Here is a 24737-nt window from a genome sequence, read left to right as displayed (position 1 = left end):
GGGTTGCATTTCAAGTGTCGGAGATAGCACTGGTTGCATTTAAAATGTTGGAGGCAGTGGTTGTTGCATTTCGAGTGGTCGGGGGAAACATTTTTTGCATGTCATGTGTCAGAGTTGACAGTTGCTACATTTATTATTTGATGGTCATAATGGCTGTATTTGGTACTTTAAGGTCTTTGTTGGCATTTCGGTAACTCTCGCCCACTGCCTCAGTTACACAGCTACATTAGTTAGCTCTGTTTTATTAGTTAGCCCCACCCCACCATGTTATGACCACGCCCCACCATGTTATGGCCACGCCCATTGTTCACTGCGGCGTGCTTACTTCAATAGATAACACTCGTTTGATAGATGAATATGGTTTATTCACATTATGGCAACGCGTTTTGTGGGAGGTTACACCAACATACTCATGCCAATTTATAGTGCCAGTTATATACTTCAGCTGAGCGCAGAGCTTATATAGTTAGCTGGTAATGTAAATGTTATCCCACTTGGGCACCTCTTTCCCAAGTTACCCCCCAGGGTTGTAACTAGAAGGGAGCAGTCTTTGCGAATGCAGGGGGGCAAAAGAGCTGTGGGCGGCCCCTCCTACTAACCATCCCTCCCTCCAAGACAGGGGACTATACTTCAGATCAGGTGTTTTGTGGCTACACTTGTCACAGAATAACCACACTTGCTTTATGACCCTTGATGGCCACACTTGCTTTATGACCCTTGTGAGATGGTCCCTAAGGCCCGGTTCACATTAGCGGTCGCCGTCCGGAATCGCCGTGCCGGAGCCGGACCGCATGCAGAACGGACGGAAGGGACGCACGGCATAGCAATGAAAGCCTATGCGTCCGTTCACATGCGTCCGTTTCGTCCGGACCGGATCCGGACTCCGGCATAAGACCCAACATGCGCTATTTTTTGGTCCTACTCCTCCGGCAGCCATGTCCGGAGCGGAGCCGGACTGCACCATCCGGCCAATACAAACCAATGAGAACCGGAGAGCGCACAACACACTGGCTAAAAATCCGGATGTTCTACCCCACTTCCTATGCGTATTGAAGCGGCGATTTTGGATGGGGACACATGGGCAAGCATTTTGGAGTGGAGCAGCAGTGATTTTAAACGTGCTGGAGATGTTGGCAGTATGTCAGAGGTGGAGGTGAGTGCTAAACAGCGGAGGGCCTGATTCCACAGGTCCACCTTCTGCTGACCTCCCAGACCCCAACATTTTTATTCCTTTTCTACTATCTTTTGCCAAACGGATCCGGATCGCATCCTGATGAACACCTGATGCAAACTGACCGGATCCGGATCGGATCCGGATCAGAACCGTACGGTTCCGATCCGGATCCGGTCCGGATCCGGTCAGGTCATCCGGTCCGTTTGGCAGAGAACCGCAAGTGTGAACGGGGCCTAAGGGGAGGCATAGGAAAGGGGTGTGAAAATTGGAGGTTCCATCAAAGTTTTGCTGTGGGACCCATGAATTGTAGTTACGCCACTGTTACCCCCTTTTTTATTGCTTAGATTACGTTCATGTTTTGACAATAAATAAAGAGCAATATGCATCCTACCACATGGTGTCTTTGCTCTTTGATCTTCCGGAACTGCTGTATATACTGTCAATGGTCAAGTTTGCATCCTTGTCATGGGCTGAATCAAAGTTTGTCACCACTCTTGTAGGAATGCCCAAACATCGGAGAGCTGTAAATTGTAAAAAAAAAAAGTCAAAGGTGACACTACTGGGAGAGTATACTGGTTACACTGGTGCAATTCACACTGCTTTACTTGCCTGGAGAGTGAACAGTCACAGGAGAGAGATATTGATGGTATTAAAACAGCTGGAGGAAAGACAATTTTCTTGTTTATACCCTGTTAGGACCACCTTTTCACTTTTCCAATTTAAAGTGTACCTGAAGTGCTGCGGGGGGGGGGGGGGGGGAAATGGGGCACAGAGGCATGTTCCCTGCTCCATTCCATGCTTCTGTGTCCCCCACCTCTGCAATGCTCTCTGCCCCCCGTGCGCCAGCTGTCACCCCCCCCCCCCCTCTCCCCCGTGAATACCGACAAGCAGCTTGTTGGCATCTAACAGAGGAAGGGGCGTATCTTGCAGTAGAGGCACTCCTGCAAGAATGCCCCCTCTGGCATTAGGAACATTCCTCCCCTCCTCTCTTAGGCTTAGATCTGCTCAGCTCTGCATCTCCTCCACCCATTCCCCGCCTCTCCCATGCCTCCCTGTGCTGTGCTCTGTGATGAGACGCAGAGCCAGAGCTGCAGCTTCCTAGCTTCCTGACCCCAGGGGTCACTGAAACTACAAGATTTCTGGCCGCAGGAGCAGTGGAGAGTAGCGGTAATTGAGGCTACCTGATCCGGCAAGCCCCCCGGATCAGGTAGTATGTTTTTTTTTTTTATTAAAATGTTCCGGCTTGGGTTCACTTTAACTTTTTTCCACTTTCAGACAGTGATTCAACAACGCCCAAAAAAACGACAAGGTCCTATTGGAAAAACATTTTTTGACTTATTACCACAGAATTAGGTCATTTGTAAATCAGGGACTATCATTTATTTTTCCTAACTGGGAACTCAAACAGCAGTGATGCTCAGATACCCCCCAATCATGGATTTGACTATTCGGCCGTGGTTGAAAAAACAATCCGGAAATGGCGTGATTAATTTCTGGATTTGAAATGGACTCACGAATGCGACCCGGATTTCTCCTGTGAATGAGGCAATCACGGAAGTTCACGCCTGTGATCACGGAAAAGGTGTTTAAGCTAATAGCAAAGCCCCATACATGCTACAATCACCTAAATTGCATGGATTATAAAGATGAGATGTGGCTACAACTTAAAAAAAATAAAAAGGAACTTTTTATTTTTTGAGAAAATTGACTTTAAAATTTCAAACAAAAAAGTATTTGTGATTAAAAAGCCCCCTAAACCCGCCGACTTTAGCAGTTAATAGCAAAGCCCCCTTACATGGTAGGAACAATAAATTTGCCAGATATGTTAACAGTGGAAACAAGAGGAAAACATTTTTTTCAAAAAGACCTTAAAGTTTTTGAGAAAATAGATTTTAAAATGTCAAAGGAAAAATGTGAGAAAACGCGGAAAAGCCACCGCGAGTACTCAAGGTAAGGCGGCTGATTCCGCGTTCAACCAGGCGGCGGATTCCGCGTCCGACGCAGCGGTTTGCACGCATAGGCCTACATCTGTCCGCATGGCGGAACGCGGGGAAACCGCAGCATGCTCGGATAGCGGTATGGCTGGTTCCGCGTCCTGCACAGCGGATACATTGCAAAACAGGTCTGGTGTGGCTGGGACTGATAGTCCACACAGGTTCAGAAGGAAGCACGCGCGCGTTGAGAGGCAGAGCTTTTATGACAGCCAGAAGGGTGTCAGCTGACCAAGCCGGTCAGCTGACAATTTTACCACTTCCTATTGGTCCAGCACTTAGGGGAGGCGCTGGAGAGCGCTAGGGTATATATACTAGGTGCTGGTCATTTCTCTGGTGTCTGCCGTTGCGATCACTACGTGGTAGCACTCAGACCTTTTGCTAAATCTGTGTTGTTATTTCTCTGTTATACTTCAGACTAGTTCCAGGGTGTTGATGATCAAGGAACTCACACCCAAGACTAGGGAACTGTATTATCATTCTGTTATACTTCAGACTAGTTCCAGGGTGTTGATGATCAAGGAACTCACACCCAAGACTAGGGAACTGTATTACCACTCTGTTATATATCAGACTAGTTCCAGGGTGTTGATGATCACTGAGCTCACACCTAAAGAATAGGCATTGTTATTATTTGTTATGACTTCCTGCTTTCCTGACCACTCTCTTGATCTCTGAATTGGTACTTCGCTATATCTGATACTCTGTTGCCGAACTCTGCTTGTCTTTGGATTCCAATTCTGTCTCCTGTCTTTGTACCTGATCTGTCTGTCTATTGCCGACCTGGCCTGTCCGACCTCGAGAACTATTTCCCCAGTTGGGAGATATTTCACAGACCTGTCAGTGACACTTCACCCCTAGTGTCACTCACACTCTGGTCCTTCCCACTCTCAGCCTGGCTCCGCCCTTTGGGGAGCCTCAGGCCATTGGAAGGAATCTGTTCTTTAGGCAGTACCTCCTACTGCCTTGCACCCTCTGTACGGGTGCTCTCCTCAAAGTATTACTGTTGCACCAAACACTCAGATATTACTCAGGTGTCCAGAGGTTAGAGATATATCTGATTATCGGTGATACTGCAGATCATCTATAATCGGGTATATATCTGTATTCTCGGTGATACTGCAGATCACCGGTAATCAGTCCCTCTCTGTGTTACACCGATCGTTACAAAAAAAGTATACATTTCAACGCGGCAAATGACAATTCTTAGTGAAACCATTCCCGCCGACTTTAGCAGTTAATAGCAAAGGCCCCTTACATCCTAGCAACACCAAATTTTCAGAATATGTTAAAAAGATAGTGGGAAACAATATTTAACCACTTAAGCCTATCTGGACAAGTATTTTTGTCCAAATAGACTCAGCTAAAGGCAAACTGGACTAGAATTCTCGTCCAGTTTGCAAACAGCGGTACTGCTGGGGTGCGCGGGCGGTGGCCCATGCATTTCGGTGGTTTTCCATTTCAGCGATTGGGGAAGAGAAAGAAAGCTTCTCTGAACCAATCGCAATGCCTGTGAGGAATGGACATGGCCCCGATCAGAGGTCATGTCCATTCATAAGAATGTTGGGGTTTTTTTTTTTAACTTCATTAACGTTCAAACACTGTAAAACACTGTTTATTTCCATCTAGTGGCAAAAAATAAAATTACCCTGCACAGATTTTTTATTAAAAAAAAAAAAAATAACAGTTATAAACATATTATAAAATATAAGTCCCTAAGGTGACTATTTATGGATTTTTTTGATTGTTTTTATTTTTTTTTATTTTAAATTGTTTGCTTGTTAACTGGGGGAGGGGGAGGGTCTTTGGAAGTGATTTAATTATATTAATTTTAATAGATAATGGCTTACAATTGATGGGACACAAAAAAGAAAACTGAAAAAATTCCCCTTTATTTCCAAATAATATATTGTTGCCATACATTGTACTAGGAACAAAGCCGGGACTAAAATGGGTGGGTTTTATTTATAGTATCATTGCTTATTTTCAAATTATAAGGGGTGGAATTGGAGAAATGGTGTATTTTTTTTTTTTTGTGTATTTGCTTTAAAAATGCATAGAAAATAAAGTAATTACTGAAAACAAGTATCGCTTGCAAAAAGCTTAATTTGTGGTGAAAAAAAATATAGATCATAGATATAGATCATTTACGTGTGATGAAAAGTGATAAAGTTATTGGTGAATGAATGGGAGGAGCGCTGATAGGGGTAAATTGATTCTGTCCTGAAGGTGAAAACACCTGCGGGCTAAACTGGTAAAAAAAAAAATAAACATTTTTTTTTACTGTGCTGATAGTGGGAAATAAAGAAAAAATAACGTGGGGTCCCCCCTTCCAGAGCCTCTGTAGCCCCTTTGACCCCCATGCAGGCTGGGATAGCCAGAATGCGGAGCCCCAGCCAACTGGGGCTTCGCACCCTGACCTATACCAGCCCGCATGGTCCATGGTATGGGGGGGCTCCGGGGGAGAGGGGCGGCCAAGCCTTCCCCTCTTCCCCGGAGCCCTTGTCCAATCCATGGACAAGGGGCTCTTCCCCATCTCCGGTGCCCCAGGAAAATGTGGGGGCGATGACTCTCCAAGGGGGGTTCATGGTGGCATCTGGGAGTCCCTTTTAAGAAGGGGACCCCCTATGCCCGCCCCTCCCAAGGAAAAATGAGTGTAGGGGTACAAAGTAGCCCTTACTCATTTCCGCAAAGGTTTAAATGAAATAAAAATGCAACCATGAAAAAAGTATTTTATTATTCTAAATTAACCATAAATATTTACCTGTACCTAATCTTGCGATCTTCATTAACTTAATTGAAGATCTCCGCCGCCCCGATGCGACACACGACACCCCCCGCGGAACTATACAGTATAGCTGAGAATGTGTCCTTTAGAATGCATAGCCGCTGCCTCCTGCTGTCCTCCCTGCCTCCCTCACCTATCACCCTCACCTAGCCTGGCACCTGGTGCACCCATGGTGGGAGGGAGTTACTTACCCATAAGTCTGTTGTCTTATATGTGTTTCAAATGTCTTGCATGCGTCCTATTGGACACGTTGCAAGACTCACTACCGCACACTTCCTCCTTCCGGCTTGAAGGAGGAGCACTTGAAGGAGTGAGTCTTGCAATGCGTCAAATAGGACGTGTGCACGACGTTTGACACGGACTTATGGGTAAGTAACCCCCTCTCTCCCAGCCGCACACCTTAGGCAATTAAGCCTCATTTAAACCACAAATTCGAGTCCTTACGGACTAGTGAGCCCACCACTGCTCCTGGCGCCCTGTACAGCGGCACTAGTCACACATATCTAAGACCGCTTCTAAATAAAATAACTGCGACAAGTTAAATAAGATGAATCACATTTTTTTCCCCTGAAAGTATGTCGACTGTATAACGTTTATGTTTTACGACATCAATAATTAAGGATGTGTGTATTGATAAGATAGGAATCCATAATAATCTATTGACCGATTTATTCACTGATTTAAATATATTTTGCTGCACTATTAATTACCTGTACACATGACTCCAGCATATACCCAGCACTGCCCGTATTTGACAGGCTTGCATTTTCCTTTGCGCCACTTGGTGAGAATCTCCACACTTCCAGTCCAGTCCAGAGGATCGATTCCATCATCAAAATCTGAACCCCAGTTTCCTTCTAGTACTCCTTCATCATCAAAGCTGTTTATCTGGAGGACACAATGATGAAAGAATGTCTTATGTCTCACAAATGGCTTTTTACTATTTATTTAGCTTTATTCTGTAAACTCCAGTCAGGGGCATAACTATTGGGAAGCAGCACCTGCAACTGCAGGGGGGCCCAGAGGTGTGGGGGCCCCCAACTACTAGCCTTCTCTTTCTTTGACACTCCAGATCAGGTGTTTTTGTGGCTACACATGTTATGGGGGTGAAGATAGCCTGATAGCCACACTTGTTTATGACCTTTGCAAGATGGGCTCCAGTCTGCGGGTCACCAAGAAGAGGCAAAGGAAAGATTGTAAACATTAAAGAGAGTCTGAAGCCAAATGAAAAACTTGTTTTTACCTGTTATTTAGGTTAAGGAATGTGGCCAGCGCTAAAACGCCGCATTCCTGTGGCAGAATGAGGGTTTTATACCCCCCAAATCCTGGGGCAAAAATCCACGACTTTCAAAGTCACGATTTTGCTGCCCGAGGAGGCAGAGCTTAGCGCTGTAGCTCATTCGCGTCAAGCCTCCGCTGATCGCCGACTCTTCCCGCCCCTCCCAGTGAAAGAAGACTGAGAGGGGCGGGGAGAGGCAACGATCAGCCGGGATTGACGTGAGTAGAGGCAGAGCTACAGCACAAAGCTCCGCCTCTACCAGGAAGCACTCCCCGGTTTTTGCCCCAGAGATTTGGGGGGTATAAAACCCCTGTTCTGCCGCTGGGATGCGGCGTTTTAGCGCTGGCCATATTCCTTAACCTAAATAACAAGTAAAAATATGTTTTTAAATTGGCTTTAGACTCTCTTTAATGTTTACAATCTTTCCTTTGCAGACTGGGCCCATCTTACAAGAGTCATAAACAAGTGTGGCTATCAGGATCTTCACCCCCATAACATGTGTAGCCACAAAGTTTTGCTGGGGGCCCCCTGGTTTGCAGCTAAACCCCTGTCGCCAGTCACAGACATGGCATATGAGACAGAGAAAGCTGCTCTCACAAGAGAAAATGATCACAGATGAAGCCACCAGTGCATCTCTCTGACTCTGCTTATCTAAAAAGGCATACATGTAAAAGAAGCACTTGTTAATTTTGTCCCCAAGATCGCCTTTACTTTGAGGCAGGGAACACACTTGCAGGGCCGTTTTCCCCTGCGTTTCCCAGGTTTCCGTCGGGTTTTGCGGTCGCGTCTAACGCGTGCGTTTTTCCGCGTGCGTTTCTGCGTTTGCATGGCATGTAGTGTCATGCAATGTGCGGAAAAAAGCAGAAAACTGTGCGGGTACAAAACGCGGAGAAAACGCGAACGCAAACGCGCACAAACGCATGCGGCGCAGCGTTTCCCGAGCTAGGCTATTAATTTCAATAGCCTCTAAAATCGTGCGCGTTTTGCCGTTCGCGGCAAAACGCGCAAAAACGCATGTAGTGTGTTCCCTGCCTGAATATTCTATACAAAATCCATATGAGGCTTTAGCATTTGTAATCATGTCACTATTCCCATAATTGCTTATTTATAACATTAAATTAACCTCCCCTCCTTACCGTATCTCCTAACACTAAGTCACAAACCCTCCTATAACTATGCCTAATACTTCCTCATCACAATCCTATCCCCAAACACTAATCTCTAATTCCACAACACTATAGCTGATTGCTGAGCATTCAGTGCCATGAGCAATATTGGTAGTCAAACCCCCTGCAATAAAACTACCCCTCTCCGGCACTAGGCTATACTATAGCTGAGCACTCAGTGCTGCATCCAAAACCCTGATGCCAAAATCACACCCCTGACACCCGGCTATGCTATAGTCGAGAGCCCAGCACCATACACACCTGGCACTCAGCTATGCTATAGCCAAGCACTGCCGGAGCTGAATATAGCTCAGCACTAACAGAGCCAAACCCCCCATCACTGTTTACTATACAATATACTAAGGCTGAGCACCGGCGCAGCAAACACCAAGCAGGAGGGTTGGGCGCTAATCTTCTTGGCAGCAGCGGGGAATGGCTCATTCCCTGTTGAACTTACCTGCTTTATTTATTTATTGTACAGGGTGGGCCATTTATATGGATACACCTTAATAAAATGGGAATCGTTGCTGATATTAACTTCTTGTTTGTAGCGCATTAGTATATGTGAGGGGGGAAATTTTCAAGATGCGTGGTGACCATGGTGGCCATTTTGAAGTCAGCCATTTTGAATCCAACTTTTGTTTTTTCAATAGGAAGAGGGTCATGCGACAAATCAAACTTATTGGGAATTTCACAACAAAAACAATGGTATGCTTGGTTTTAATGTAACTTTATTCTTTCATGAGTTATCTACAAGTTTCTGACCACTTATAGAATGTGTTCAGTGTGATGCCCATTGTGTTGGATTGTCAATGCAACCCTCTTCTCCCACTCTTCACACACTGATAGCAACACCGCAGGAGTAATGCTAGCACAGGCTTCTAGTATCAGTAGTTTCAGGTGCTGCACATTTCTTATCTTCACAGCATAGACAATTGCCTTCAGATGACCCCAAAGATAAAAATATAAGGGGGTCAGATTGGGAGACCTTGGGGGCCATTCAACTGTCCCACGACGACCAATCCACTTTCCAGGAAACTGTTCATCAAGGAATGCTCCACAAACAGGAAGTTAATATCACCAACCATTCCCATTTGATTAAGGTGTATCCATATAAATGGCCCACCCTGTATCTATAAAGCGCCAACATATTACGCAGCGCAGCTTCATTCAAAAGGTCTAAGTGCAGAAAGTGATGCCAGACAAGAGGACACTCATACAGAAATCTGAACACTTACTACATCTAAAAGGTGCACAACATACCTTATGCAGCCATCTGTGGTACTATGATGTGGACACACTTACCATTGCACTCAGCACTCTGCCCACGTAAACAGGATTATCTCTCTTAGCACAGTCCAGGGTCTTATTTTCCTTGTGGTTTAAACTTTTGTCTAAGATCAGTAGACACGTCTCCAGAATTCCCTCTTCAAACTGAAAAGAAACATCAACAAACTTAGCTTGTGAAAGGGTACAATAGCCCCAGGTCTGGCACAGTTTTTATATGCTTTTAATAGAACACTGTTTAAATGTATTCTGCAGAAGGGTTCTGTAAAAAAAATTGTAGTTTATGCAAAATAAAGGAAGTATATCTGTGGTGGGCACAAACATGCGGCGGGGGCCTCTTTAGTAAAAGGACACCAGAAGTGAGAGGTATATGGAGGCTGCCATATTTATTTGCTTTTAAACAATACCAGTTGGCCCTGCTGATCTATTTGGCTGCAGTAGTGGCTGAACCACACCAAAAACAAGCATGCAGCTAATCTTGTCAGATCTGAAAATAATGTCAGAAATCATTAATGATCTACATATGCTTCTTCAGGGTCTATGGCTAAATGTATTAAAGGCAGAGGATCAGCAGGACAGCCAGGGAACTTGTATTGCTTAAAAGGAAATAAATATGGCAGCCTCCATATCCCTCTCACTTCAGGTTCCCTTTAACCACTTAAGGACCGCCCCCAGCCGATGGGCGGCAGCAAGGGCTGGGCCCAAACGACCGCAATACGCCCATCGGCGGAGGCGGAATCAGGCGTGGCTGTGCGGCGATTGCGTCATTCGTTATGCAATCAGCTGCCAGTGACAGGCTCCGCCCCCCTCGCGCTGTAACCCGCCGGCCATTCGGAAGCGCCAGCGGGTTACTAGCTGCCCGATCGCCGCTGACAGTGTATAATAGGCTTTGTAATGTATACAAAGCCTATTATACAGGCTGCCTCCTGCTCTGGTGGTCCCAGTGTCCGAGGGACCACCAGGGCAGGCTGCAGCCACCCTAGTCTGCACCCAAGCACACTGATCTCCCCCTCTGCCCCCTGATCGCCCAAAGCACCCCTCAGCTCCCCCCCTACCCACCCCCCAGACCACTGTTTGCACCCAATCACCCCCCTAATCACCCATCAATCACTCCCTGTCACTATCTGTCAACACAATTATTTTTATTCCCTAAACTGCCCCCTGGGGACTCCTGATCACCCCCCACCCCTCAGATCCTCCCCAGACCCCCCCCCCCCCCCGTGTACTGTATGCATCTATCCCCCCTGTAATAACCGACTGATCACCTGTCAATCACCTGTCAATCACCCATCAATCACCCCCTGACACTGCCACCCATCAATCAGCCCCTAACCTGCCCCTTGCGGGCAATCTGATCACCCACCCACACCATCAGATCGCCCGCAGACCTGACATCAGATCACCTCCCAAGTGCATTTTTTACATCTGTTCTCTCCTCTAAACACCCACTAATTACCCATCAATCACCCATCAATCACACCCTATCACCACCTGTCACTGTTACCCATCAGATTAGACTCTAATCTGCCCCTTGCGGGCACCCAATCACCCGCCCACACGCTCAGATTGCCCTCAGACCCCCCCTTATCAATTCGCCAGTGCATTATTTACATCTGTTCTTCCCTGGAATAACCCACTGATCACCTGTCAATCACCGGTCAATCACCTATCAATCACCCATCAATCACCCCCTGTCACTGCCACCCATCAATCACCCCCTGTCACTGCCACCCATCAATCAGCCCCTAATCTGCCCCTTGCGGGCAATCTGATCACCCACCCACACCAATAGATTGCCTGCAGACCCGCCGTCAGATCACCTCCCAAATGCATTGTTTACATCTGTTCTCTCCTCTAAACACCCACTAATTACCCATCAATCACCCATCAATCACCCCCTATCACCACCTGACACTGTTACCCATCAGATCAGACCCTAATCTGTCCCTTGCGGGCACCCAATCACCCGCCCACACGCACAGATTGCCCACAGACCCCCCTGTAACGATCTGCTCAGCTGTCTGCGCAGGCAGGCAGCCTTTTGATCATTATTCAGGTCTGCATGCTGCAGGACTCTGGAAAGAAGACCTTCTGTCAGTTTTGCAGCTTGTGCTTGCTGAGGAATTTGCATACGTTGTCATGCAAATTGCCTGGCCACATTCATTGGAGGCGTGTACTATAAGTACTGTGTGTCCCACAATGCTTCGCTGCTCATAGAGGTTTGTTCCTGCTGGACTCACCTGGAGTGTCAGCCACTGCTATCTTAGTATAGTTAATTCTTGGGGAGTGCTCCTTGCATTCCTAGTTAGTGCAGTCAGTTTGTGTATAATTTGTACTGCCTATTCTGTCCTGTCTTGTCTGTCGCGATTGCGCTGTCACCAGCGGCGGTTGATAGCGAATCGCTCTGTCTTGTTTGGATCGCACTAGCCTCTAGCGGTAGCGGCTGTGGATCCTTCTGATCTAGTTCCTGGAGTGTAAGCTGGAGCAGCGGTTGCTACCAGCTACCTCATCTGATCTGTCTTGTTTAGATCGCACTAGCCGCTAGCGTTAGCGGCTGTGGATCTTTCTGGTCTGTGTTCCTGCTTGGATCACACTTGCTCTGGCGGAAGAGCAGTGGATCCTTTCTGCCTAGTTCCTGTTTCTCGTTTGTCTGTCTTGTCTGATACGGGCGCTTGCTGTAGGCTCGATGAGGTAACCGTTAAGCAAGCGTTCACGTTCTTTGTTTCGTGTTTGTCTGTTGATGGTTAGTTAGGCGTGCTTGTCTCTATTGTGCTTATCACGTGGAGACCGCGCATAACCGCGTGCACTGTTGCGAATGAGTGCGGTGTTCGCGGTTAGCTAGCGTTTATTATTTTCCGTATCTTCTCATTGTATGATTTGCTGTGCCTTTGCTATCCTCGTATTCTGTTCTGATCTGCCTTGTGTCACTTCTGGCAATCGCCGTTCTTGGCGGTTGCGTTTCTGTTTCGCACCTGCTGTTGTGTGTGCGCGGTCGCGGGGTGGCGACTAGATTGGCGCACACACATACAACCTGTCCCTTTGCTCGTTCTCATTCGCAATCGCTTCTCTTGCGATTGCGTTCTGCGCTTCGTACAATTCCTGTCTGGCATTTGTGGAGGTACAGAGGATTGGTTCCTCTGCACTCCCCAGCGCCATCTGCCGACAGGAATTTCCCTCTACTGGTGCTTACACCAAAAGCTGGGTTCTAGTATCTTGACACGCTTGTGGAGGACCTCCGCAGTGTCAGCGCACATCTTTGTGCGCTGAACACGGAGATATCCCACAATTGTTACACCCCCCTTATCAATTCGCCAGTGCATTATTTACATCTGTTCTTCCCTGTAATAACCCACTGATCACCTGTCAATCACCCATCAATCACCCATCAATCACCCCCTGTCACTGCCACCCATCAATCACACCCTGTCACTGCCACCCATCAATCAGCCCCTAACCTGCCCCTTGCGGGCAATCTGATCACCCACCCACACCATCAGATCGCCTGCAGACCCGCCGTCAGATCACCTCCCAAGTGCATTGTTTACATCTGTTCTCTCCACTAAACACCCACTACTTACCCATCAATCACCCATCAATCACCCCCTGTCACCACCTGTCACTGCTACCCATCAGTTTAGATCCCTATCTGCCCCTAGGGCACCCAATCACCAGCCCACACCCTCAGAACGCCCTCAGACCCCAGCCCTGATCACCTTGCCAGTGCATTGCTTGCATCTATTCCCCCCTCTAATCACACCTTGAGACACCCATCAATCACCTCCTGTCACCACCTTTCACCCCCTAGCACACCTACCCATCAGATCAGGCCCTAATTTGTCCCGTGTGGGCTCCTGATCACTCGGCCAAACCCTCAGATCCCCCTCAGACCCCCTTCCGATCACCTCCCCAGTGCATTGATTGCATCTATTTTCCCCTCTAACCACCCCCTGAGACACCCATAAATCACCCCCTGTCACCACCCTAGCACTCCTATCCATCAGATCAGGCCCAATACAATCTGTCATCTAAAAGGCCACCCTGCTGATGATCGGTTCCACAAAATTTGCCCCCTCATAGACCACCTGTCATCAAAATTTGCAGATGCTTATACCCCTGAACAGTCATTTTGAGACATTTGGTTTCCAGACTACTCACGGTTTTGGGCCCGTAAAATTCCAGGGCAGTATAGGAACCTCACAAGTGACCCCATTTTAGAAAAAATACACCCCAAGGTACTCTGTTAGGTGTATGACGAGTTCATAGAAGATTTTATTTTTTGTCAAAAGTTAGCAGAAATTGATTTTTATTGTTTTTTTCACAAAGTGTCATTTTTCACTAACTTGTGACAAAAAATAAAAACTTCTATGAACTCACCATACTCCTAACAGAATACCTTGGGGTGTCTTCTTTCTAAAATGGGGTCAATTGTGGGGATCCTATACTGCCCTGGCATTTTAGGGGCCCTAAACCGTGAGGAGTAGTCTGGAAAACAAATGCCTCAAAATGACCCGTGAATAGGACGTTGGGCCCCTTAGCGCACCTAGGCTGAAAAAAAGTGTCACATGTGGTATCGCCGTACTCAGAAGAAGTAGTATAATGTGTTTTGGGGTGTATTTTTACACATACCCATGCTGTGTGGGAGAAATCTCTCTGTAAATGGACAATTGTGTGTAACAAAAATCAAAAAATTGTCATTTACAGAGATATTTCTCCCACCCAGCATAGGTATGTGTAAAAATACACCCCAAAACACATTATACTACTTCTCCTGAGTACGGCGGTACCACATGTGTGGCACTTTTTTGCAGCCTAACTGCGCTAATGGGCCCAAAGCCCAATGAGTACCTTTAGGATTTCACAGGTCATTTTGCGACATTTGGTTTCAAGACTACTCCTCACGGTTTAGGGCCCCTAAAATGCCAGGGCAGTATAGGAACCCCACAAATGACCCCATTTTAGAAGGAAGACACCCAAAGGTATTCCGTTAGGAGTATGGTGAGTTCATAGAAGATTTTATTTTTTTGTCACAAGTTAGTGTTAATGATACTTTGTGAAAAAAAAACAATTAAAATCTATTTCCGCTAACTTGTGACAAAAAATAAAATCTTCTATGAACTCACCATACTCCTAACGGAATACCTTGGGGTGTCTTCTTTCTAAAATGGGGTCATTAGTGGGGTTCTATACTGCCCTGGCAGTAAAGGTACTCATTAGACTTTGGGCCCTTAGCGCAGTTAGGCTGCAAAAAAGTGCCACACATGTGGTACCGCCGTACTCAGGAGAAGTAGTATAATGTGTTTTGGGGTGTATTTTTACACATACCCATGCTGAGTGGGAGAAATCTCTCTGTAAATGGATAATTGTGTGTAAAAAAAAAATTGTCATTTACAGAGATATTTCTCCCACCCAGCATGGGTATGTGTAAAAATACACCCCAAAACACATTATACTACTTCTTCTGAGTATGGCAATACCACATGTGTGGCACTTTTTGCAGTCTAACTGCGGTAAGGGGCCCAAAGTCCAATGAGCACCTTTAGGCTTTACAGGGGTGCTTACAATTAGGCACCCCCCAAAATGCCAGGACAGTAAACACACCCCACAAATGACCCCATTTTTGAAAGTAGACACTTCAAGGTATTCAGAGAGGAGCATAGTGAGTCTGTGGCAGATTTCATTTTTTTTGGTCACAAGTTAGCAGAAATTGAAACTTTTTTTTTTGTCACTAAGTGTCATTTTCCGCTAACTTGTGACAAAAAATAAAATCTTCTATGAACTCACCATGCCTCTCAGTGAATACTTTGGGATGTCTTCTTTCCAAAATGGGGTCATTTGGGGGGTATTTATACTATCCTGGAATTTTAGCACCTCATGAAACATGACAGGTGGTCAGAAATGTCAGAGATGCTTCAAAATGGGAAAATTCACTTTTGGCACCATAGTTTCTAAACGCTATAACTTTTACCCAAACCAATAAATATACACTGAATGTATTTTTTTTTATCAAAGACATGTAGCAGAATAAATGTGGACAAAAATGTACAAGAAATTTTACTTTATTTGAAAAATGTCAGCACAGAAAGTAAAAAAAAAAACATTTTTTTTGACAAAATTCATGTCTTTTTTGATGAATATAATAAAAACTAAAACTCACAGCAGCAATCAAATAGCACCAAAAGAAAGCTGTATTAGTGACAAAAAAGGAGGTAAAAATTAGGTGGTAGGTTGTATGACCGAGCAATAAACTGTGAAAGCTGCAGTGGTCTGAATGGAAAAAAAGGCTCTGGTCCTTAAGGGGCGAAAAGATTGTGGTCCTCAAGTGGTTAAGACTGAAAATCTGTGTTGCTTTGCTTTTCACCAAAGTCAATTTTGCATTGAAATGCCATTTGCAACTTTGAAAATATGTTTGCAAAAATTCATTGTATTTTTCGCAATGTGAATTTTTGCAAAAAAAAAATCGCTGAAATTGTACGTAATTTTTAGCGAATTTTTGCCTAAATTGCCATTCATGAGTTAGGAGCAAAGTACCTTCTAAAGCTATTAATAGTAAACAAACACAAAAAATCACTCTGTTGAAAGCGAAGAATTGCTAAAAATTTGAAAAATTATAAACGTTTTACAAAATGATTTTCAAACTGCTGAGAATAAAGAAACCAGATGGTAAACCACACACTTTGATAAAGGGGGACCCTGCGAAACCCCCAAATGAATTGTCTGACTAACTGTGGACAACTGTGCACAATAAAAAGAGTGCTTGAAACTTGCAAATTGGTGTGCTGATATTTTTTGCTAATGCACTTACTTTATCAAGCACCCAGCATATCAATAGTGTGCCTGCTCTACCCATTGACTGTAGTTACCTAGGAGGTGATGGACATCTGGGATTTCTCTTATTTCTGATATGGGCCTCCCAGATTCCACCATAAGCCAAAGGACCTACCACCACATGCATGTGGTCATTTCTCCATCTCTACATGCACAATAAGGGTATAAGAGGCGCCCTGGTGTAATAAAAGCATCTAAAAGCAGTTTAAAAACGGAAAATAAATTTGAGGTAGCTTACCTCAGTGACGAAAAAATCTTTGTATTTTACAAAGGTTTTTATTCGTAGCACAGGCAACGCGTTTCGCGGGTCAGAGCCCGCTTCCTCAGGCCAATAACAGTGCCAAACTAAATGACAGATTCAGCAAAGGGAGGCTCCCTTTGCTGAATCTGTCATTTAGTTTGGCACTGTTATTGGCCTGAGGAAGCGGGCTCTGACCCGCGAAACGCGTTGCCTGTGCTACTAATAAAAACCTTTGTAAAATACAAAGATTTTTTCGTCACTGAGGTAAGCTACCTCAAATGTATTTTCTGTTTTTAAACTGCTTTTAGATGCTTTTATTACACCAGGGCGCCTCTTATACCCTTATTGTGCAATCATACCCCCATACCTCACCCGTCTGAAGGGTGGGTACAGACCACACGTGGCTTCGACCATGGCGGATATTTGTCCCCTTTCTTTTACCAAGGAGAGCGACCGCATCCAGGTCCCTAGGGACCACCCCGAGTGGAGTCGGGTTTGTTGTCTCCACCTGCTTCCTGTGGTCGGTTGCCCCCCTGCAACCCACCTTTGTGAGTAGTGTCTTACTTTTATTACGTTCCATTGTTTTTGACATACTACACCATTGGGCTCCCACTTTTGTCTCCTGTATCTTTTCACTAGAGGGTGTTTTTGACACCCACATCCCACTACGTCTACATGCACAAAGTAGAGTTGAGCACTTTGTCTATGACATGAACAAGGGTGCCCTTGACATGGAAAAAGAGGCATACAAGGGGGGAAACATATTTTTAAATAAAACATATAACAACAACAACAACAAATAACATTTGTAGAGCGCTTTTCTCCCATAGGACTCAAAGCGCATAAGCATGGCTCAGACCATCGTGGTACAGAGGAAGAATTTTATAAGTCCAGAAATGCCAGGCTAAACAGGTGGCTTTTAAGTCTGGATTTGAATTGCCCAGGGATGGTGCTGTCTTTACTGGGTGTGGCAGGGAGTTCCAAAGAGTAGGGGCAGCATGACATAAGGCTCTATCTCCAGATTTTTTGGGGTGCACTCTGGGAGTGACCAAGTTTATAGAACTTGCTGATCTGAGGTTGTGAGAGGTGTGGTGCAGCTTCAGCAAGCCCTTCATGTATCCAGGGCCCAGATTGTGCAGGGATTTGAATGTCAGCAGTCCAATCTTGAAGAGTATTCTCCATTCTACTGGTATCCAGTGCAGTGAGCGAAGGATCGGCGTAATGTGGCAGTGGCGAGGCTGGTTTGTTAGCAATCTGGCAGCAGCATTATGCACTAATTGCAGGCGACGCAGGTCCTTTTTGGGGAGGCCAGCATAAAGGGCATTGCAGTAGTCCAGCCGTGATGTGATGAAGGCGTGAACTAGGGTTGGAAGATCCTCTGGGGGAATCAGATGTTTAATCTTTGCAATGTTCTTCAGATGAAAGTAGGGAGATTTAACTACAGATGAAATTTGGTTTCTGAAGCTGAAATCCCCATCGATTAGTACGCCAAGGCTGCGCATAAGGTTGGAGCTGTTTGTCTGAATTCCCAATCCTGATTGGTGTTGCTTTAGGATAGAGCTGTTTTGATGGCGAGCACTGGCTTTGGACAAAGAGGACCTCAGTTTTGTCAGCATTCAGTTTCAACCAGTTATCATTCATCCATGCCTGTAGCTCAGCTAAGCAAGAGTTTATTTTTGGAGTAGGGTCTGTTCCACCAGGTTTGAAGGACAGGTATAGCTGTGTGTCATCGGCGTAGCAGTGGTACGTCAGGCCATGTCGTTGGATAAGTGTACCGAGTGGCAACATGTAGATTGCAAACAGCAGAGGGGATCGGATTGATCCTTGTGGCACTCCGAATTGGTGAGGTGCAGGTTTGGACATTATAGGTCCTAGGGATACTCTCTGTGTTCTGTCAGTCAGGAATGATCTGAACCACTGGAGGACTGATCCACTGATGCCACAGTACTCCTGCAGTCTGTTAAGCAGAATTTCATTGTCAACTGTATCAAAAGCCGCTGAGAGATCCAACAGGATTAGGATGGAACATTCCCCTCTGTCCCTTGCCATGAATAAATAAAGCATATGAGAGATATCTTATCACCTGGGTTAAGGGGTGATAAATTATGTGCTCACATGCACTGATTTTTTACATGAACGCCTTCCCACATCTAAAACAAAAATTGAATGAGTGAAAAAGAAGGTCTAGAGAGTTAAAAAGTTGTGCACAAGAGTTCTTTCTTTCAGTGCCAGGTGAACTAATATTGACCTGTCCCTCCCTACTCAGTTTCAAGATCCTATGTTTGGCCTACAAATCTATACACGAGTCCGGGACGACTTTCTTCTCTGACCTAGTCAGCAGATACATAGGCCTGGTGCACACCAAAAACCGCTAGCAGATCCGCAAAATGCTAGCAGATTTTGAAACACTTTTTCTTATTTTTCTGTAGCGTTTCAGCTAGCATTTTGCGGTTTTGGGAAGCGTTTTTGGTGTAGTACATTTCAGATATTGTTACAGTAAAGCTGTTACTGAACAGCTTCTGTAACAAAAACGCCTCTTAACTGCCGTTTTTCAGAGCGGTTTGCGGTTTTCCTATACTTTACATTGGAGGCAAAACTCCTCCCGCTCTGGTGTGCACCACCCCATTGAAATACATTACCCTAGCGTATCCGCAGCCGCAAGCGGATCGCAAAACGCAGCCGAACCGCTCTGGTGTGCACTAGGCCATACAGTGGGTTGCAAAAGTATTCGGCCCCCTTGAAGTTTTCCACATTTTGTCATATTACTGCCACAAAGCACAAACATGAATCAATTTTATTGGAATTCCACATGAAAGACCAACACAAAGTGCTGTACACATGAGAAGTGGAACGAAAATCATACATGATTCCAAACATTTTTTACAAATAAATAACTGCAAAGTGGTGTGTGCATAATTAATTGGCCCCCTTTGATCTGAGTGCAGTCAGTTGCCTATAGACATTGTCTGATGAGTGCTAATGACTAAATAGAATGCACCCGTGTGTAATCTAATGTCAGTACAAATACAGCTGCTCTGTAAGGGCCTCAGAGGTTGTCTAAGGGCTGGTGCACACCGAGCGGCTTTTTCAGCGTTTCTGCAGCCGCTTGCGGCTGCGGATACGCTTGGTCAATGTATCTCAATGGGGTGGTTCACACCAGAGCGGGAGGCGTTTTGCAGAAACGAATCCTCCTGGGGTGAGGCATATTTTGGATGCGTTTCTGCCTCAATGTTCAGTATAGGAAAAACGCAAAACGCTCTGAAAAACGGCAGTTCAGAGCGGTTTTGCAGGCGTTTTTGTTACAGAAGCTGTTCAGTAACAGCTTTACTGTAACAATATCTCAAATCTACTACACCAAAAACGCTTCACAAAACCGTAAAATGCTAGCTGAAACGCTACAGAAAAATAACAAAAAGCGTTTCAAAATCTGCTAGCATTTTGCGGATCTGCTAGCGGGTTTTGGTGTGCACCAGGCCTTAGAGAATATTGGGAGCAACAACACCGTGAAGTCCAAAGAACACACAAGACAGGTCCAAAACATGTCAGGAATCAAGTTATTGAGAAATTTAAAGCAGGCTTAGGCTACAAAAAGATTTCCAAAGCCTTGAACATCCCAAGGAGCACTCTTCAAGTGATCATTCAGAAATGGAAGGAGTATGGCACAACTGTAAACCTACCAAAGCAAGGCCATCCACCTAAACTCACAGGCCGAACAAGGAGAGCGCTGATCAGAAAATGCAGTCAAGAAGCCCATGGTGACTCTGGACGAGCTGTAGAGATCTACAGCTCAGGTGGGAGACTCTGTACATAGGACAACTATTAGTCATGCACTGTACAAAGTTGGCCTTTATGGAAGAGTGGCAAGAAGAAAGGCATTGCTAACTGAAAGCATAAGAAGTCCTGTTTGCAGTTGGCCACAAGCCATGTGGGGGACACAGCAACCATGTGGAAGACGGTGCTCTGGTCAGATGAGACCAAAATGGAACTTTTTGGCCAAAATGCAAAACGCTATGTGTGGCAGAAAACTAACACTGCACATCACTCCGAACACACCATCCCCACTGTCAAATATGGTGGTGGCAGCATCATGCTCGGGGGATGCATCTCTTCAGCAGGGACAGGGAAGCTGGTCAGAGTTGATGGGAAGATGGATGGAGCCAAATACAGGGCAATCTTGGAAGAAAACCTCTTGGAGACTGCAAAAGACTTGAGACTGGCGGACTTGAGACTGACGGAGGTTCACCTTCCAGCAGGACAATGACCCTAAACATAAAGCCAGGGCAACAATGGAATGGTTTAAAACAAAACATATCTATGTGTTTGAATGCCCCAGTCAAAGTCCAGATCTAAATCCAATTGAGAATCTGTGGCAAGATCTGAAAACTGCTGTTCACAAATGCTGTCCATCTAATCTGACTGAGCTGGAGCTGTTTTGCAAAGAAGAATGGGCAAGGATTTCAGTCTCTAGATGTGCAAAGCTGGTAGAGACATACTCTAAAAGACTGGCAGCTGTAATTGCAGCAAAAGGTGGTTCTACAAAGTATTGACTCAGGGGGCCGAATAATTATGCACACCCCACTTTGCAGTTATTTATTTGTGAAAAATGTTTGAAATCATGTATGATTTTCGTTCCACTTCTCACGTGTACACCACTTTGTATTGGTCTTTCACATGGAATTCCAATACAATTGATGCATGTTTGTGGCAGTAATGTAACAAAATGTGGAAAACTTCAAGGGGGCTGAATACTTTTGCAACCCACTGTATCTGCCTGCCCAATCTGCTCTTCCAATAACCGCCACCTTAACCACCCAATGCATCTCAAACTCCAATGCACGACTTCAGGGCTTCACTAGAGCTGCCCCCATCCTTTGGAGCTCTCTACTATTGCCCATCAGGCTTGACCCTCCTTCAAACAAGCCTTTAAAACTCACATCTTTAACCACTTGAGGACCATAGGCTTTACCCCCTTTAAAGAAAACCTGAACTGAAAATTAAGTCAAAATAAGCATACACAAGTCATACTTACCTTCCATGTAGTCTACTCCTCAGTGTCTTTCTCCTGTCCCGCGTCCTGTTTGTTCACTGCGATCAAGGGAATTTCCCGTCCTCCATTTTGAAAATGACCATTACCCCGTAACAGCTTTCTGATCAGCACACAGTTAAACTGTAACATCGCCCACTTGAGCCATAGGGAAACATGGACATTACCTGGTACATCAGTTTTCCTCTCAGCTATAACTGACAGCAACTGATATTTTACTGACAGCAACTGATATATTTCAGTTCTAACAAAATATTGTCAGAACTGGAAGGGATTATTGTCAGAAGAAAATGGTGAGCTTCTGAACGGAACTGATGGCAAGGTAACTATGTAATGTTCATTTGAAGTTACCTCATGTGTTTATTTTAAATATTTTTACTCAGTACAGGTTCTCTTTAAGGACCAGACCCTTTTTTTCCATTCAGGCCACTGCAGCTTTCACGGTTTATTGCTCGCACATACAAATTACCACCTAAATGAATTTTGGCTCCTTTTCTTGTCAATAATAAAGCTTTCTTTTGGTGCTATTTGATTGCTGCTGCGATTTTTACTTTTTATTATATTTATCAAAAAAGACATGAATTTTGTCAAAAAAATGATTTTTTTTTAACTTTCTGTGCTGCCATTTTTCAAATAAAGTAAAATTTCTGTATACATGCAGCACGAAAAATGTGCACAAACCTGTTTTTAATTAAAAAAAAAACCCATTCAGCCTATATTGATTGGTTTGGGTAAAAGTTATAGCGTTTACAAACTATGGTGCAAAAAGTGAATTTTATCATTTTGAAGCATCTATGACTTTTCTGACCACCTGTCATGTTTCATGAGGGGCTAGAATTCCAGGATAGTATAAATACCCCCCAAATGACCCCATTTTGGAGAGAAGACATCCCAAAGTATTCACTGAGAGGCATGGTGAGTTCATAGAAAATTTTATTTTTTGTCACAAGTTAGCAGAAAATGACACTTTGTGACAAAAAAGAAAAAAAAAAAGTTTCCATTTCTGCTAACTTGCGACAAAAAAAAATGAAATCTGCCACGGACTCACTATGCTCCTCTCTGAATACCTTGAAGTGTCTACTTTCCAAAATGGGGTCATTTGTGGGGTGTGTTTACTGCCCTGGCATTTTGGGGGGTGCCTAATTGTAAGCACCCCTGTAAAGCCTAAAGGTGCTCATTGGACTTTGGGCCCCTTAGCGCAGTTAGGCTGCAAAAAAGTGCCACACATGTGGTATTGCCGTACTCAGGAGAAGTAGTATAATGTGTTTTGGGGTGTATTTTTTACACATACCCATGCTGGGTGGGAGAAATATCTCTGTAAATGACAATTGTTTGATTTTTTTTACACACAATTGTCCATTTACAGAGAGATTTCTCCCACTCAGCATGGGTATGTGTAAAAATACACCCCAAAACACATTATATTACTTCTCCTGAGTACGGCAATACCACATGTGTGGCACTTTTTTGCAGCCTAACTGCGCTAAGGGCCCAAAGTCCAATGAGTACCTTTAGGATTTCACAGTAGTGTCGACAGATAGTGACAGGGAGTGATTGATGGGTGATTAGGGGGGTGATTGGGTGCAAACAGGGGTCTGGGGGGTGGGCAGGGGGGTCTGAGGGGTGCTGTGGGTGATCAGGGGGCAGGGGGGGGGGATCAGTGTGCTTGGGTGCAGACTAGGGTGGCTGCAGCCTGCCCTGTGGTCCCTTGGACACTGGGACCACCAGGGCAGGAGGCAGCCTGCATAATAGGCTTTGTATACATTACATTACAAAGCCTATTATACGCATGGATCGGCGGAGATTTGTATTCCTCCTCCCGCCGGCGCTGCTAAGTGGCCGGCGAGCTGGAGGCTAAATCCCCAGCCATCGATCCCCAGAGGAGGATCGCGTCTTGGTTGACGCGATTGCTCCGCCCATGCCCGTACAAGGACCGCCGCCTCTGCGCATGAGACGGTCCTTGCGGGATCCACTTGCCGGCTGCCCCTGTGCAGTGGGCGGTCGGCAACTGGGTAAGGAGGTCTACCCCACCTTAAAGCTGCCCTAACTCTCTATGCCGAGAACCTCTCAATGCAGCCCCCTCCTTTCGTGTCACCCCACCCTCTAAATTGTAAGCCTTTGGTAGGCCCCCTCTCTTTGTGTATCATACTTGTATATCATTGTGCTCTCTACCCACAGAGTAATGTGATCTTATTGATTTTTACCTGTATTGTGTTGTTGATTGCCCCTTTATAATTGTCTGTAATTTTATTTATTGTAAATCCAATTAATAATAGTAATCATGTGAGTTAAAAATCTACCAGCCCTGGCTTTTAATGTAATGGACTCAAGGCTCCTAGTGAGAAACTATTATTGCCAGTTTCCCAGCAGATCAGTCTAAAGAGATTTTTCAGAAGCAGATTAGCAATGGCATCTTCCATATTTTTCTTACCACGTTTACAGTAAAATAATCAATCCACTTACTTGCCCAAAATTCCATCCCATTGGTTTAATGGAATCTTTTTGACCAAAGTAAATGATGCCACTGTCATTCAGAACATACTCAAGCTTTTCATTTTCATCCTCCATGTAGACCACATCATCTGAAGTCATATAATCAATATCGTCATTATCATTATAAACTGTACTTGTATAAATACCTGCTTATTTATACATTTATTAATTTCTAATTGTCCAACAAAGTGGCAACATTACAATTCAAACACACTTGCCGATACGGGTCAGGATTTTCAACTTATCTTCACAATGAAGACCAAAATGGGAAAAAGGTGATTTCAGGGATTCTGAACATGTCATGAATGTTGATACTAAACAGACTGTAATGATTGTTTCTATAATGGATGATCTCTATATATTCTCACTCACAGCAGTCTCTATGCTCAGAATGGTGCAAAAAATTAAAATCATGTCAATGGTTGTGTAGGAAAAAGCCTTGTTGATGA

General features: G+C 44.9%; 1 protein-coding gene across 1 annotated transcript in view; it reads right to left on the bottom strand.

Annotated features, from left to right (window-relative positions):
* Positions 1 to 24737, bottom strand: part of LOC137542233 (protein-glutamine gamma-glutamyltransferase E-like) — an 84622-nt gene that overhangs the window by 26163 nt on the left and 33722 nt on the right. Inside the window, exons 4-7 of the mRNA XM_068263994.1 lie at positions 24259 to 24377; positions 9704 to 9832; positions 6664 to 6841; positions 1566 to 1695 (exon numbers count right to left, since the gene is read on the bottom strand). Coding sequence (XP_068120095.1) covers positions 1566 to 1695; positions 6664 to 6841; positions 9704 to 9832; positions 24259 to 24377 — 556 coding nt within the window. The remainder of the gene's footprint in view (positions 1 to 1565; positions 1696 to 6663; positions 6842 to 9703; positions 9833 to 24258; positions 24378 to 24737) is intronic.

This window comes from Hyperolius riggenbachi, chromosome 12 (genome assembly GCF_040937935.1).
Source record: "Hyperolius riggenbachi isolate aHypRig1 chromosome 12, aHypRig1.pri, whole genome shotgun sequence".
NCBI lineage: Eukaryota > Metazoa > Chordata > Amphibia > Anura > Hyperoliidae > Hyperolius > Hyperolius riggenbachi.
This window is presented reverse-complemented; position numbering and strand designations above follow the sequence as displayed.